The 17,115-nt window shown below is 39.2% G+C and overlaps 1 protein-coding gene across 1 annotated transcript in view; it reads left to right on the top strand.

The window, feature by feature from the left end:
- Window positions 1–17: 17 nt before the first annotated feature.
- kpna3 (karyopherin alpha 3 (importin alpha 4)) overlaps window positions 18–17,115 on the top strand; it is an 89,752-nt gene continuing 72,654 nt past the window's right edge. The window contains exons 1-2 of the mRNA XM_069889712.1: window positions 18–1,278; window positions 5,754–5,798. Coding sequence (XP_069745813.1) covers window positions 1,210–1,278; window positions 5,754–5,798 — 114 coding nt within the window. The 5' untranslated portion in view covers window positions 18–1,209. The remainder of the gene's footprint in view (window positions 1,279–5,753; window positions 5,799–17,115) is intronic.

Below are 17,115 nucleotides of genomic sequence, written 5' to 3' on the forward strand. Positions count from 1 at the left end.
CTCAGTCTTGCTGGAACCCGGAAACGTTTTAATTCTCAATGAATTCACTGACCATATCTACTTTTTTTTTGGTTTGTAGTTTCTATTTGTTCCCCAAGATTTTTTTTCCCCCTGAAGGACAAATGCGTCTCTATCTGCAGTTATCAAAAAAAATCTCAACCCTTGTCGCCTACAGCCACTTTTCCCCAGTGCTTAGGGTTCGTCGTTCCCCTTGACCAGTCAAGTTTGCTCACATGGAGGGAGCCGGCGTTGCAACTTGTGATCATCGACGACGGTTATCTCTCTACCTGCTCGGGACGCGACGAAGACGAGTTGAGTTCCTCCAGCGTTTCTGTTACATGCAGCTCTCCTGAAACCTATTCTCGCGCCCCCGTGTCCTGCCTGGCTACCCCAAACGCCCAGTGGCCGGCCGATTACTCGGGTGAACAAGAACCAGACCTTGTGGAAGTCTCAGCAGTGGAGAGGGTCAAGAACTTCAAATTCCTGGGTGTCAGCATCTCCGATGATTCTGTCCTGCCCTCCACCATAATCACGAAGATTAGCCAAAGGCTATGCTTTATGAGGAGATTCAGTAGGTCCTCAAAGACTTTCGGGAAACTTCTGGCTGGTTGCATTACTGGAGGTGCAAAGCTCAGGACAGGAATAAACTCCAAAGGGTTGTTCACTCTGCCCACAACATCACAGGCGCCAGCCTTCGCTCCATCGAGGACATCCGCATGAGGCCATGTCTTTAAAAAAAAGCAGCCTCAATCCTCAAGGACCCCTACCACCCAGGCCACACCCTCTTCATTCACTCTGCTACCATCAGGAAAAAGCCACAGGAGCCTAAAGAAAAGCTCTCAACTGCACAAGGACAGCTTCTTCCCCACTGCCATCAGATTCCTGAACAACCAATGAACCACAGACACTCTCTTACTTTGTCTTTTTCTTGCACTATCTGTATTTATTTTGTAAGTTGGTTTCTATCAATGTTTGGATTATGATGCTGCAGCAAAACCTCGAATTTTGTGATCTGTTCATGACAACAGACTGGGGTTGTGTTTGAAGCCTTCTGTTCTGTGTTGGTCCCTGAAGTTGTCTCACCCTGGCGGTGATTGGGGCCCTCTAGTGGAAGTGGCTGAGTTGCCGCCGCCTAGTGGCCGCTGCCGGTATCTCCAGTTGTGGAACATTCTCTCGTTTCCTGGGTGGCGGGCGGAGCTGAGGAGCGCGATGGCCGACAGCAGCGGCGCCGAGAATCACCGCATCAAAAGCTTCAAGAACAAGGGCCGCGATGTGGAGGTAAGCGGCCTTGGCTGAAGGGGAAAGCGGCTCCGCGACGTGTAAATTTCGGTAGGCCGGCGAGGCCTGAGCCTGAGGCCTTCAGTGGGCTGGGCGCCGACGCCGGCCGATGAGACCCGGCCGCAGTGACCCGGGGACCGGGGGAACGGGAGGGGGAGGCAGGGACGTGGTCGGTGGCCGTAGGCAAGCCGCATCGCACCAGCCCGGCGCCTCATGAATGATCACGTTTCAGTCCGGCTACCGGCAGCCGGTGGCACCAGGATTTTAGGCCCGGTGTTCTGCGCTCCAGCGGCCTGTTGCTGCCCGCACTTCAAACTCCCCCCCCCCTGTTCCTCCCCCTCCCCCCCTGTTCCTCCCCCTCCCCCCCTGTTCCTCCCCCTCCCCCCTGTTCCTCCCCCTCCCCCCTGTTCCTCCCCCTCCCCCCCTGTTCCTCCCCCTCCCCCCCTGTTCCTCCCCCTCCCCCCCTGTTCCTCCCCCTCCCCCCCTGTTCCTCCCCCTCCCCCCCTGTTCCTCCCCCTCCCCCCCTGTTCCTCCCCCTCCCCCCCTGTTCCTCCCCCTCCCCCCCTGTTCCTCCCCCTCCCCCCCTGTTCCTCCCCCTCCCCCCCTGTTCCTCCCCCTCCCCCCCTGTTCCTCCCCCTCCCCCCCTGTTCCTCCCCCTCCCCCCCTGTTCCTCCCCCTCCCCCCCTGTTCCCCCCCCTGTTCCCCCCCCTGTTCCCCCCCCCTGTTCCCCCCCCCCTGTTCCCCCCCCCCTGTTCCCCCCCCCTGTTCCCCCCCCCTGTTCCTCCCCCCCTGTTCCCCCCCCCCTGTTCCTCCCCCCCTGTTCCTCCCCCCCTGTTCCTCCCCCTCCCCCCCTGTTCCTCCCCCTCCCCCCCTGTTCCCCACAGCATCCTCTCCTTGTTCCCGCCTGCTTCATGGCTTGTACCCATATTCTCCACACGCCTTTCCTGCATCTCACTTCTTCATCTGCCTTCCCTTTACCTCTTCACTCAACTTTGAATCAACGTCATTCTGCCCATCTGCCATAATGCTCGCCGGCAGAGTGTTTATCCGTTTGCTCTCTGAAGGCAGATAACATTTGTTATGTCTGGACATTTAATAATCCCTCCATGTGTTGGTATCTGGATGACCATTGTTGTAGATAACTTTTATTCTATCAACTTTGAGTCAAAACGTACAAGAAAGATAAACAGTATGTAGTTTCTGCTTTACAATAAAATGTAAGGAAATACTAAATCCTTTGAACACAAAATAAAAAGGTGAGGTTGCTTGAATAAGCTGATGATACAAGTTTTTCAGCAGACAACTCATAATAGTACTCTATTAATTGAAAGTTTATTTGTGCTCAAATACTGTCTCCATTCTTAGTTCTCTATAAAATAGATGGGATTTATCATAACCTTTGCCACACGACATGCCCCAATGAACACACGATAGTGTGTGACCTTGTATGGATGTCATATTTTGTAAGCAAAACAATCTTAATGAAAAGTTTAGTTATTGTGTGCTTCTGGCCTGCATCCAAAGTGAGGAGTATTTTCGAATCTATATTTACCTGACCAAACAGGGGTTTAATTACTTCATAGCATAAAGGGGCACAAATGACTGAGTACAATAAAGCCATCTGCATTACCAGAGATAAATGTTCTGTTCTCATAAAACAAAACCTAAAAATATTTTAATCCAGGAAAAGGAGCCAAAATACTTGTAACTTTTTGCCATCTGCAATTTTTAAAATAGAGTTTTGGTCTGCATTTTAAAAAAAATAGATGGCTACTGTTTGCAATGGCAAGAGGTGTAAAATATGTCAAATGCTCCTCCCCCTCACAGGGTATGTTGCCCTCACAAATACAAAGCAAATCAGAATGGTCCTTGCTTAAATTATCTTGGTTGCAATAAATTGGGGCTGAACTTGTTTACAGATATAAAACAGAAAACTATTTTCACTGGTGAGGGAGTGAAGCATGAACATCTGCAGATACTGTGATTATAGTAAAATCATTAAAATGTTGGAAGAACTTAGGAGGTCTTGCAGTATCCATAGGAGTTAAAGATATATAACTGACATTTCAGGTTTCAGGCTCAGGCCTGAAACTTTGGCTCTATATATGGACATTCATATAACCTCATATGGACACTGAGGCCTGCTAAGTTTTACCAGCATTTTTGTTTTTTTTTCCACTGGTGTGGGAGTTCAGGAGGAGACATGCTCACGAGTTGTTGAAGAAACATTTCAGGAAGTAGTTGACCCAGAATAAAAATCTGAAACTTTTTATTTCTTTTGAAAATTTCATTACTGAGGATGATAGAATAAAGGTGATTAAATATAATGAAGGTGGCTTTGGCTGGCACAAATGACCCAGTTCAGTCCTGACTTCCAATGCTGTCTGTGGAGAGAGTGCAACCTCTTCCTAGTGAGTGCATGGGTTTCCACTTGGTTACTCTGGTTTCCTCCCATACACCAATGTTGTGTGGTTTGGTAGGTTAATTGGCTACTAAATTGCTGCTATTGTGTAGGTCAGTGGTTCCCAACCTTTCACTTTCCATTCACATACCACTTTAAGTATTCCCTATGCCATAAGTGTTCTGTGATTAGTAAAGTGATTGCTTAAGGTGGTATGTGAGTAGGAAGGGAAGGTTGAAAATCACTGCTCTAGATCCAATTATTACTGAAATATTTTGCTTGAGAAAAATTGTCATTGGCCCATTTCCTTTGGAGTTATGAAACTGCACATAATGAATCAATTTGGAATGATAAAAACTGGTTTTCAAACTTTTTCTTTCCATCCACATACCACCTTAAGCAATCCCTTATTAATCACAGAGCACCTATGGCATAGGAAATACTTAAAGTGGTATGTGAGTGGAAAGTAAAAGGTTGGGAACCACTGGTGTAGGTGATTGGTAGAATCTGGGGAGAGTTGATGGGAATGTGGGAAGGGTTAAAAATGGGATTTCTGTAGCATTAAAGTAATGGGTGCTTCTGTGGTCTGAAGGTCCTGTTTCATGATGTATGACCAAGTAGATTATCTACTTAAATTGTAGAACTAACTGAAGGATTGAATTTTAACATGGGCAGTAGTTAACATTGAACCATGTATAAAAGTATAGTAAAATACCTGGTATCCGGCACCTATGAGGATTGATTGATGTAGGCTATGCAAATTTTCTGGTTGCTGGAGACTCACTTTTACAATGCCTAAATAATACACCTGTATTAAGAATAAACAGTTTAAAAGATGAAAGACTGCAAAATGTAAAGCAATTTGGAAAAAAAATCACAGTATTATAATCCTTAATTATGTAAAGTTCACTTTAATCAGCTAATTCCTGTAATTTATAAAATTTAAATTCCAACTCTGGTTGCTGGCCCTGTAACAGCATTGTGTTAACTGTGCAGCCATCATAATTAACCCTCCGACCCCAAAGTTTACAGATAAAGACTTAGTAATATACGGAATATTTCAACATACAAGTTGACCTTCAGATAAGTCGGGTTCCATTTTTCAGGTTTATTTTCATGGTTTTATAATATATCGACACCCCCCCCAACACACACAATTTTCTGCAAGGAATTTGCCAGAAACTGGTGTCTGGGCCTCCCAGCAGCAACCCAAACTCTGTTACAACACCCCAATCGGTAAGAAACAAATCTGTAAATTAAGCAAACGTTTTAAAAAAATTTTTACTTCTGGCCAGGGTGATGCCAAACGGAGCTGGGTCCAAGTTTTAAGCATCGGGTCCTGCCTGACTTGGCGATGGAGCCTCCATTCTCAACATTGGGTGCAAGTGCCTTGCTGCCCAAGTGTGCTCAGTTCAGGAACCATGGCTATGTGTCAGCTCCCGGGCAGGAACGACGACCTCAGGCTCTACAGTTGTAGAATGTCTGTGTTATAGCAGTGTCCAGTGATGGGGAGGTGCTTCTAGGATTGTCTTGAACACTGAATCTACATTGAGCAGTTTTTTGACTTGAATTTAAGATCTCAAAAGTGTATCGGGTGTAGTCAACACCCATTTGTGAGTTATTTTTGAAGGTTTCAAGGCTCGACTTGTATGCCGAAATATATGGTACTTAATAAAGACTCTTACTAAACAGGGATAAGGAGACATCCAAAGGTGAGCAACATCAATTAGCTCTTCATCTTGAGTGACACCATTTTATTTAAACACAACTTTATTGAAAAGCTGTTATGAGCAAAGGTCAACCAAGGCTCTACGCTAGCCATATATTTGCTTCCATCTTCACCAAAGGTTTATGTGTTATTTTGGAAAATATTTAATTTAAAACTTTTATTTATTTTTTAAAAATTAATTCTTAATATTTTTGCTGGTTGATTGAATTCTGGATAATGGGTTTTACTGTAAATTATTTGACATCTTGTGAGTAGAACCATGAATTTTTACTACTTTGTAGCACATCACCACCAGAGAAATTCATTAAGGTGGCTAATTGTTGACATTTGCCTGTTTTGTTACAGACTATGAGAAGGCACAGAAATGAAGTTACAGTGGAACTAAGGAAGGTAATTGCATTTTAATAGATCTTTGTGCTCTTTCATGGAGGCTGGGGGTGGTGGGGGGTGAATTACTTGTCCTTAATGCTTTTAATGTGTAATCAATTGAAGCAAATCACGGCAGCAAATTTGTAACATGCTGTGCTCTTACAGTGGAATCTGTGTATGTTGTAGTCTTCTCTATAGCCCCATGTATTTCAATATTATCCTTCTGCTCCCACTGGTGTCATGAGTTCAGTTATTTTGCTGCCAATATGTTTTGCTTCAGATTTAGCGTTATATGTGATGGCAGTCATGGAATATGAATGTTGAGACAGAAATGTGTAGATCAGTTTAAATGGCCACATACCATGTGGATGATTTTCAGCCCATTACAAGCCTTACAAGTTCTTTGAAAGACTAATCAATTAATTCCAATCCATGGGGACATGAAAGACTTCATAAGCTTGAATCTGGAGTGAAAAATGATCTGCTGGAGGAACTCTGTGGGTTGAGTGTTAAAGTATTAACCATTTTTTTCTCCCACCGATTTTGCTTGACCCACTGAGTTCCTCAAGCAGATTGTTTATTTAAATTTCAATCCATGCTCTACTCATAATAAAAATATTCTTGGGTTGCGTTACACCCAATTACCCTTACTGTTGTGTCAGAATCATCAAGCTTTAGTTAGTGCAATCCAAGCCTTAACTTGCACCTTACACTTGCTGGTCCTTTTGTGAGTTGCTTATGTCCACAAGTTCATTGACTTCTTGCAAATTTTCACTAAATTTTCTCTTTACTGCCTAATGTTTGACAAATTCCTAAATATTTTGGAACTGTACTTAGCAGGTTTACTTTGAATTTGTGTTTAAATCCCATCTCACTAGTAAGAAAAAAATTAAAGTACATAAGGTATTTTGGTTTTGAGTGTTGCAGAAGTGCATAGGAAATTTTAGAATCAGTTTAAAGTAACAAGGGATTAGCTGAACTGGAGATTCATTAATAGATGGGCATACAATTTAGTATCTAAAGTAGTAATATTTTGAGGTACGATTGCACATCAGGAGGTGCAAACCTTTGGACCTGGAGGGCTGTTTTGAGATAAAAGCAAAAACTGTTACTGATGGTTTAGCCTCTAGTCATCAGCAGGTAGTTCACATTTTCTAATATCCAAGGGTGCTGGATTATATAAAAGTAAATACAGTACATTTTCTGATCTGGGTATTTCTGGTAAAGTAATTGTTGCTGAATAGTCAGTGATGGTGAAATTTAATGAAATACAAACATATAAAGTGGAGAGAGATACAAGGTGAACTCAACAAAAATATTATGAGTTGGGAGATGGAGCCAACAAAGTTTTAACATGGCAATTGAAGACAGTGCAATTTTCGAGAACAATAACAGCCATAAAAAGAGGAATCTGGTCATCTTACTTACAAAACACAGGGTATTAATGGTGTTTTTATGAAATTTTATAAGAAATTATATCAGTCAGAATCTTTGAAGGATGGAGATAAAATAGATGAATATTTATCACAAATTATTATTGCCAGAATTAAATATTGAGGAAAAGAATGAATTAACAAACTCTTGGGGGCGTGGCAAGATGGCGTAGAGTCTAGACGTGTAATCTCGACCTCTCTGGCCAGACTTTTAAGAACCTGTTTTTAACTCTTTGTTTTCAGGTTTAAATTTTTTAAAGCTTAGTTTAAAGTATCAAGGAATTGTTATGGCTATTAATGGCAAAAAGATTAAACCTCAAGTACAGAAGAAACTACATTTTCGGAGGTTTGAAGATTTAGGGCCTAAACAGTCTGCTACAACTTCAGGTTTGCTTTCTTTCAAGCCTAAACCACAGAGATTGCCTGTGGGAGCTGAAAAAATGACTACTACTCACCAGGAGAAGGACATCGCTGGAATTAACCGTTCTCAGAAGGAAGGTGCGTGTGCCCCCGATGTGGATCCCGATCCTGGCGGCCTGCCGACTTTAACGGAGGGGGCACGCAAGAAGACGACTCCATTGCTTGAAATACCCCAGGATATACTCCAATCTGAATATTTTGGTCTTTTTTGTGAATTTTTGAAGCAACAACAGGTTGCGGGGGAGAACAGCGTCGGCCCCTTGAGGAAGTCGGGGTGCCGTCGCTAGGAGTCCAGACCCGCAGTAAAACTGTTAAACTGTCTGTTGTTGAGATGCAGCAGGAGCTGCAATTACCTGGTTCTGCCACTATGCAAGAGAAAGCAGGGCTGAGCTTTTCCGAATTACAATGTAAACAGCTAAGCCTTATCATTCAGCCTATGCTGAATGAAATGTCTCAGAGGCTCAGTTTGGAACTGGATACAGTTAAAATACGTGTGGAAGCATCTTGTGAGGATTTTAAACAATTTCAGGCTGCTTTTTTGAAATGTCAGGTGGAAAAATCCGTTAAAGAATTGTGAGAACGTGAGAGGGAGTTAGAGAGGAAAGTAGATTATTGGGGAAATAAAGTAGAAGGAATAATGTGAAGATTGTTGGTTTGCCAGAAGGTATGGAAGAACAAGATCCTCTTCATTTTTTTACCGAATGGATTCCACAAATACTGGGGCAGGAATTTTTCTCTGGAGGTCTGGTATTGGAAAGAGCTCATAGAGCCTTAAGAAGAAGACCTCTGCCTGGTCAACCACTGAGACCTGTGATAATTCAATGTTCTAATTATTTGGACAGAGAAACGATACTTCATTTAGCAGTGCAAAACGCGAGATAACGAAAAGCCCCGTTAATGATTCAGAATAGTAGAGATTTTTTCTATCCTGATTTGAGTCAAGAGATTATTCAGCGTCAGCGTCGATTTAATCCAGTTAAAGAAGTTTTGTGGCATAAAGGTTATAAGTCTACTTTTCACTATCCAGCAGTGTTGAAGGTGTTTTGTGGAGACTTTCAATCTCGGTTTTTTGAGAATGAGCGTGAAGCAATGAGTTTTGCTGACTCGTTGCCAAATGTAAGAGGACAAAGACGTAGCCCACCATTGTCTCCTAAAGAAAAATCTGGTTGTTCTGGAAATGGAAGAAACGGCAGAAATTGGAGAAAACGGAATGGAAAGAGTCCGTTTCCTTGAAATGGGGTCGCCGAGTCTGGAATCTCTTGGATGAATAGAAGAACTTTTTTATTTTTACTTTCTTTTTATGTCATTATGATATCTTGTTGTTATTTGTTTGGCTGGGGAGGGAGAAATTTGCTCTATGTTCTGCTAGTCATCAGCCACTGGTGGGTGATCCACACCCAACTTTTGTTTAGGGATTACTACCTTTTGGTAGGGTTTTTTTTTGGGGTTTTTTTTTAAATCTTTTTATTTTCATTTTATTTAGACTTTAATTTGTGGTTTCTTTTTCTCCTATTGGAGGGCCTATTTACGTGGATCTGAGTATTTATATATTGATATTATTAGTTTTTAGTAATATTACTGGATATGTCAAAGTTGAAGTTTGCTACTTTTAATGTTTGGGGTTTAAACAGTCCGATTAAGCGTAAGCATATTTTTATCAAGTTCGATCTTTAGTAAAACGTGTTCGGTAGAGATATGATTTTACCTGAAATGATTAAATTTGAGACTTTTGGCATAATGAGATGAAATATTGTTTAATAATGGAAAAAATTACATATGTTTTGCGGATAACTATAGTTTTTTTTATTAATAAGTGGTTGTTATATTCAGAATATTTACATTTTGATTTATATTGACTAGATTTTAATATGTATGCTTTACTTTTTATTTTTTCTCTTTTTCTTTATGGCTCTCCTTAGGAGAGTTGGCTGAAAGAGGGGGTGGGGGTTTTCTTTCTTTTTTTTATTTATATAAAATATAATGTTCATGCTTTGTTTATTGTTATATATATTACTTATTATCTGTATTTTGAACGAATAAATAAAGTTTAAAAAAAAAAGAATTAACAAACTCTTATGGATACATAAATATATGATATACCAAATAATAAGGCTCCAGGAGAGGATGGTTTCTCTCTGGAGTTTTACAAATAATTTAAAGAGTTATTGATCCCTATTTGGGATTGCTAGATCAAATTAATGACTCCTGTGATTTATCTGAGTCATTTAAAACAGTATTAATAACAGGCATTCCAAAAAAAAAGGAAGGTTCCTTTGCTTCCATCTTCATATAGACCAAAATCATTATTGATTACAGATTATAAAATTTTGTCTAAATTATTAGCTAATAGATTAGATAAATGTTTATCTAAATTGATAAATATGGACCAAACAGGTTTCATCAAGTACAGAAGATCGGCTGATAATATTGTTAAATTTTTATTAAATGTAGCTTAAAAAAGAAAAATATCATCAGTATCTTTGGTTTCGGATGCAGAAAAAGCATTTAATAAATTAGAATGGGAGTATTTATTTAAAGTATTGAAGCTTTTTGGAATTCCAATAAATCTTATAAATTGGATAAAGGCATTATATAATTGCCCAAAGGCTAAAGTAGTTACAAACAGACAAATATCAAAACCTTTCTTATTGGAAAGTTCATCTTGACAAGGTAGTCACCTTTTTTTATTTGCACTGGCTATAGAACCTTTAGCAGAGGTGATAAGAGATAATGAGATTAAGGGCTTAAAGAACATAAAATTAGTCTTTTTGCAGAATATGTTATATATCTTACAAACCCTGAAATTTCATTTAAAAAATGTATGACTGGTGGATTATGGTTTAATATTAGGTCGTAAAGTAAATATTGATAAAAGTGAAGTGATGCCAATGATTGAGACTGATTTACTCAAATTAAGAAAATGACAAAATTTAAATAGCAGAAGGAGGTGGTTAAATATTTAGGAATCAATATTGATAAGAATTTGAAAAGTTTATTTAAATTAAATTATATGGTGCAGCGTTCCTTGAAGGTGGATTCCCATGTTGACAGGGTAGTTAAGGCGTTTGGTATGCTAGCCTTCATAAATCATAGCATAGAGTGTAGGAGCTGGGAAGTGATGTTGCGACTGTTTAGGGCATTGGCGAGGCCAGGTTTGGAGTATTGTGTTCAGTTCTGGTCTCCAAATTATAGGAAGGATATAGATAAGGTGGAGAGGGTGTAGAGAAGATTTACAAGGATGTTGCCTAGCTTAAAATACCTAGAGTACAGAGAAAGATTGAAGAGGTTAGGACTTTATTCATTGGAACATAGATGGTTGAGAGGGGATTTGATTGAGGTGTTTAAAATTATGAAGGGAATAGATAAACTAGATGCAAGTAGACTCTTTCCCCTGAGAGCAGCGGAGGTTGAAACATGAGGGCACAAGTTGAGGGTAAGGGCAAAATTTTAGGAGAAACATTAGAAGATGCTTCTTCACTCAGAGAGTGGTGGCTGAATGGAATAATCTTCTGGAGGAAATAGTTGAGGCAGAGTCAATTCTTTCATTTAAGAGGAGGCTAGATATATACATGGATAAGAAGGGGTTGGAGGGTTATGGGCGGAGAATAGGTGGGGGGGATCTAGCGGAGTTGTTTGAGTGAACCAGCCGAGGGTTCACAGATAATGATAACTTGTAGGGCCGAGATGGCCTGTTTCCATGCCATATATGGTTATTGAATAAAATTAAAGAAGACTTAATAAGATGGAAAGATTTACTAATTTCTTTAATATGAAGGATAAATTGTGTGAAGATGAATATTTTTCCTAGAATACAATACCTATTCCAATCATTACCAATTTTTGAACCAACAATGTTTTTTCAAGATTTAAATAACATTGTACGAAAATTTATTTGGCAAGACAAAATGCCTAGGATGGCATTGCAAAAATTAACATGGAAATATAACTGGGGGGACTACGAATGCCTAATTTAAAAAATTATTATAAAACAGCTCAACTTCCTGTTATCAGACTGGTGAAAAGACAGCATGAAATGAGTAAAATAGGAGAAAATAATTCCAAACATATTTTGTTTAAATGGCATGAAGAACTGTTGAAAGAGAAAATAGATAGACCAATTTTGAAACATATACTTAAAGTATGGAATGGAATCCATGTAGAAAGAGGAATGAAAAATTACCAAATAGCCAAAATGTTATTAAAGCAAAATCCTTTAATTCCTTTTACAGTTAATAATTCATGTTTTGATATTTGGTATAACTGGAATAAAAAAGGATAAAGGAATGTTTTTTGGGTTCTGTTTTTTGACTAAATAATACTTTTTTCTTCATATCAACTTAAATCATATTTAAAAAGAAAGTTAGGATTGAATTTTAGATTACCTGAACAAAGTCCATTTGAATATTTAATAACTGATACATTTATTAAAATATTTATTACTAATATGTATATAAAGTTGCAAGAGACTATGCAGAATAAAAGATCTATTTAAATATAAATTAAGATGGGAAAGAGATTTAAATATACAAATCCAAGAAGTATGGTCAAAACTATGTTATAAAACTGTAACACAATTAATGTCAAATATCAAATAGTACAAGTTAATTTTTTACATCAATTATATTATACGCCACATAAATTACTCGGACTTGATTCAAATTGCTCTGATCAATGTTTTAGATGTAATAAAGAGGTAGAAACCTTTTTAACATGAAGTATGGCAATGTGAAAAAGTTTTTAAAAAATTGGGAAGATAGGAGCATTTTACTGAGAGAAATTATGAAGATACAAGTTCTGAAAGACCCAAAAATATTTTTGTTAGGTGATATTTATAATTTGAAGTTAGATATTTAGCAGAGGAAGTTTTTAAGTGTAGCAGTAGCAAAGAAAATATATGGTGGTAACATGGAAATTTGTCAAAAATGTGGGGTTGAATGGGTGGTAAATGGAATTACAAAATTGTTAACTGTAAGAGAAATTAATGTATAATTTACAGAATCAACCAGAAAAATTTTATAACATTTGGAAACCTTATATGGATTTAATTGGTAAGAGTTCATCTACAGCGTCCACTGCTCCTGCTCCAATTCACAGTCGTTAATTTAGAGGTTTAAGATTATATTTGTAAATTTGAAATGTATGATAAATCCAGGAAGGCTTTTTCCCACTTTTTTGGGGAGGGAGGGGGAAGGGTAAGGGGAGAAAATATAAAATTATGTATTATTTTTGCATCGTTTTATTCTGTATGATTATGGATAAATGTGTAATATTTGTCATTGATACAAATTAAAAATCAAATTTTCATAAAAAAATAGTGATGGTGAGTTACCTTGTTGAAGATATTCTCACCATACCGTTAGGGAGTTTTAGGATTTAAGGAAAGATGGGTGATTTGTATCTTTAAATCAGAGTGGTATATTATGCTTTCAGTGGTATGGAGGGAATGAATGTTCAGGGTAATTATGGGGTGTCAATTAAGTGACTGGTTTCAGATGTATATAGGTATATCCCACTTTATGAATACTCGCTTTACACAAATTCACCTTTAAGAAGAAACCTGTGTTCATTTTTATGATAAAATGTGGCAAAAGCAGCAAGCTGTTTATAGAGGCTGCGCATGCTCCCTGAACAGCTCCTTTCCCGGGAACAATGATGTGAAATCAATTGATGATTCTCTTCCTCTCTCCTACATCTCAGTCTCCTGTACCTCCAAACACCCCAACCTCCAAAGACTTGGCCTAACTACACTGTACATATTATTTCTACCTTATAGGCTGCGCATTTATCATATAATTCCTGCTTTTAATAAATGTCTGTATTATTTTGGGTTTTATGTGTTATTTGGTATAATTTGCTGGGGTTTTTGGGTCTGGAGCACTCAAAAAATGTTGCCAATGGTAATCTCTTCTTCGCTTTATGCCATTTTGGCTTACAAAAGATTCCATAGGAACACTCTAGTTTCGTAAAGCGGGGTGTACCTATATTCTATCACTCTCCTGTTTTGTGCTATGATTCAGGTGGTGATGATTAATGCTTGGTATCAGCCTCTAATCTGTTCTTGTAGCCATTGTATTTATGTGTCAGTTTCAGTTGAATTTATAGTCATTTGTGATTCCTCAGAATGTTGATCATGGAGTTGACCGTCAATGGTAAGTGGTTGGACTCTCTCAAATTAAAGATGATCAGTGCCTGGTGTTGCGAAGGTTACCTTCCACTTTTCACGCCATACCCAAAAGTTTCTAGGTCTTACTGAATGCAGGCACTGAGGAATCATCATTGAACATTCCCACTTATGACCTTAAGATAGAAGGTTGATCACTGATGAGGCATCTGAAGTGGTTAGGCCTAGAGCTAATGATGTGTTTTACTTTGTGTGAGCTACAATTCCAGTCATTTGATATTTTTGGAGCTCTTGACCAGTTTTACCTGGCACCTTGGGCCACACTTATTCAAATGCTGCCTTGGTGTCAAGGGCAAGTTATCCACACTGCTAGAATTCCAACTCTGGTATCTCTTGATAGCATTGTCAACTAAGGATTCAATCTTATTACTGATGATTGACAATGGATTGCTTGCATGCAATAATAATAAATTGAAAGTGTCAGGTGCATGACTTTTTAATTGGTAATGGGCCAATATAAAATCCTGATCACTTGTGCACATCTTTTGCAAACTTTGTGGCCAATTTCAAGTACCTAAAAGCTCAAATGAAGCTTTGGCAGATTGTGAGGTTTTTTTTCCATCTGCCTATTCTTTATTACATATCAGTGCATCATTTTGAGTGGCTATTAGTCCCCTACCATGTGATTTCCATTTAGAGCAGTGCTTTTAATATTCAAAATTTCATCCTTGCTCTTGTTACTTCTTGGTTTGACTATTCCAGTGTATCCCTGGCTTGTCTTCCTATTTTAAATCTTGGCAAGCTTCAAGTGCTCTGAATTTCTAATGTCTGTCTTCTAAACCATATCCTTCACCTTTGTCTCTCAGACTTGTATTGGATACTGTTAACCAATAGCTTAATTTTAATCATTTATTTTTGGGTGCCTCCATATCCTTGCTTCTCTGATTGGTCAATTGTAATTTTTTTTCTATATATAGTGTCTTATTATAAAATATAAATTATTTTTAAATGTGCTATTTATCGTGCAGTTTATGTAACTTGGCCTCCACTACACAGTTTTCCTAATTGCACATTAAAGATATGGTTCCAAAATGAGAGTTCATTGTAGTTGACTTTTATTTTGGAGATGTGAATGTATAGTAATTTCCCTTCCAATATATATGCTTCATTATCAAAAAGTGATTTATACCTGATTTATAGCTGATGAGCAATCGAAGGTGAGCTGTGATGTTTTTGCCTAAACAAATATCCTTGCTGATATGGGATGGGCATTTGGAAATGATAGCTATTTAAATATTGACCTATCTTAATAAGTATTGGATGAGTATGTTACAGACTAATTGGGGAGAGATTAGATTTTTAGAGTCCAGGCAGAGTGGTATCTCTATTGGAGATGAGGAGCATTGCCACTATTTTTATTATATATTTGGGCCAGCTGCTGTAGGTTTGAAGTTTTTGTGCCTGAAATCAAGACAGCCTTCAGGAAAATGAACCTGTGAAAAACAACTGACCCAGATGGAGTCCTGGGGTGTGTCCTGAGAGACTGCACAGATCAACTGGTGGACGGATTAGCAAAACATCTTTAATCTCTCCCAACAACAAGCTGCAGTCCCCACTTCAAGAAGGCCACCATTGTACCTGTACTGGGTAATAGCACCCTAAATGTCAACTTACCTGTGGCTTTGACACCTACTATCCTGGTGTTTTAAGAGGCTGGTCAGGGCTCACATGCCTTTAGCCTCCCAATCACTGATGTTAGGCTGTGATAACAATCAGGCTGTTCCTTTGTTAAGGGGGATGGGTAAATTTGCTGTCCTCCTGTCATATTTAATTCATAATCAGAATATATTGTCATGGATATATGTTGTTTTGTGGCAGCATTATGGGTACAAATATTGCAATAAATAACATTTAAAAAATTAGTGCAAAAAGAAGAGAAAGTGAGATTGTCCATTCAGAAATCTGATGGCAGAGGGATAAAAGCTGTTTTTGTACTTCAGTTTCCTGAACCTCCTTCCTGATGGTAGCAGTGTGAAGAGGGTGGTGAGGGTCCTTGAGGTTGAAGACTATTTTCTTGGAGATGTCCTCAGTGGAGTGACTGATACTCGTGATGGCACTGGCTCAGTTCACAAATCTCTTGTTTTTTTTCTGTCACGTGCATTGAAATTTCTCTACCAGACAGTGATGCAACCAGTTGAAATTCTCTCCACAGTACATTTGTAGAAATTTGCAAGTCTTTGGTGACATACCAAATCTCCTGAATCTTCTCATGAAGTATAGTCGCTGGTGAACCTTCTTTGTGATTGCATCTTGACATAGAGGCCCCATGATACTTCAAAGATGTTGACACCCAGGAATTTGAAGTTCTTAACCCCTTTCTGAGGATTGATTTGTGTACTCCTGATTTCCCCTTCTTGAAGACCACAATCAATTCCTTAGTTTTGCTATTGTTGAGTCCAATGTTGTTGTGACACCATTCAGCCAGCTGATCTATCTCACTCCTGTAAGCTTCTTCATTGCCGTATGTCTGCCAAGGACTGTGGTGTCATTGGCATATTTGTAGATGGCATTTGAATCGTGTCTAGCCACAGTCATGGGTGCAAAGTGTGTAGAGTAGTGGACTAAGCATGTATCCTTGAGGTGTGCCTATGTTGATTGTCAGTGAGGAGGATACATTGTTTCAATTCTGGTGAGGATGTCAAGGATCCAGTTGCAGATGGAGGTGCAAAAGCCCAGGTTTTGAAGCTTGATGACCACTACTGAGGGTACGATGGGAGTTGAAAGCTGAGCTGTATTCAATGAAATAAAACATGGAAGTCTGCAGATGGAGTGATTGATGTAAAAACACAATGTTGGAGAAATTTGTCAGGTCAAACAGCATATTTTATATAGCAAAGATAAAGATGCATAGCCAATAGTTTGGACTTGAGCTCTTCATAAAGGTATGAGCAAAATGTAGGCGCCAGAATAAAATGGTGGGGGGGGGCAGGGGGAGGAGCACAGGGCCACAGGCAAGAGGTAATGGGTGGATAGGGGAGGGAGAACACGAGGTAAAGGGAAGGGGGTGGAGAACTGAGGGAAAGAAAACAGAGATGAGAGAATGGGGAGTGGTCTAGCAGAAACTGGAGTTGATGTTAATGCCATCCGGTTGGAGTAAAATCAAGAAAAGAAGCCTGAAGTACATGTTGCTGTCGTCCAAGGTTGAGAGGAGAGCCAGTGAGATTACATCTGCTGTGGAGCAATTGTGTCAATAGGTGAATTGAAGTGGGTGCAGATCTTTACTTGGGTACGAGTTAATTCTGGCCATGACTAGCCTCTCAAAGCATTTAATCACAGTAGAAGTGAATGCTACTGGGCGATAGTC

Source organism: Narcine bancroftii, chromosome 7 (genome assembly GCF_036971445.1).
Source record: "Narcine bancroftii isolate sNarBan1 chromosome 7, sNarBan1.hap1, whole genome shotgun sequence".
NCBI lineage: Eukaryota > Metazoa > Chordata > Chondrichthyes > Torpediniformes > Narcinidae > Narcine > Narcine bancroftii.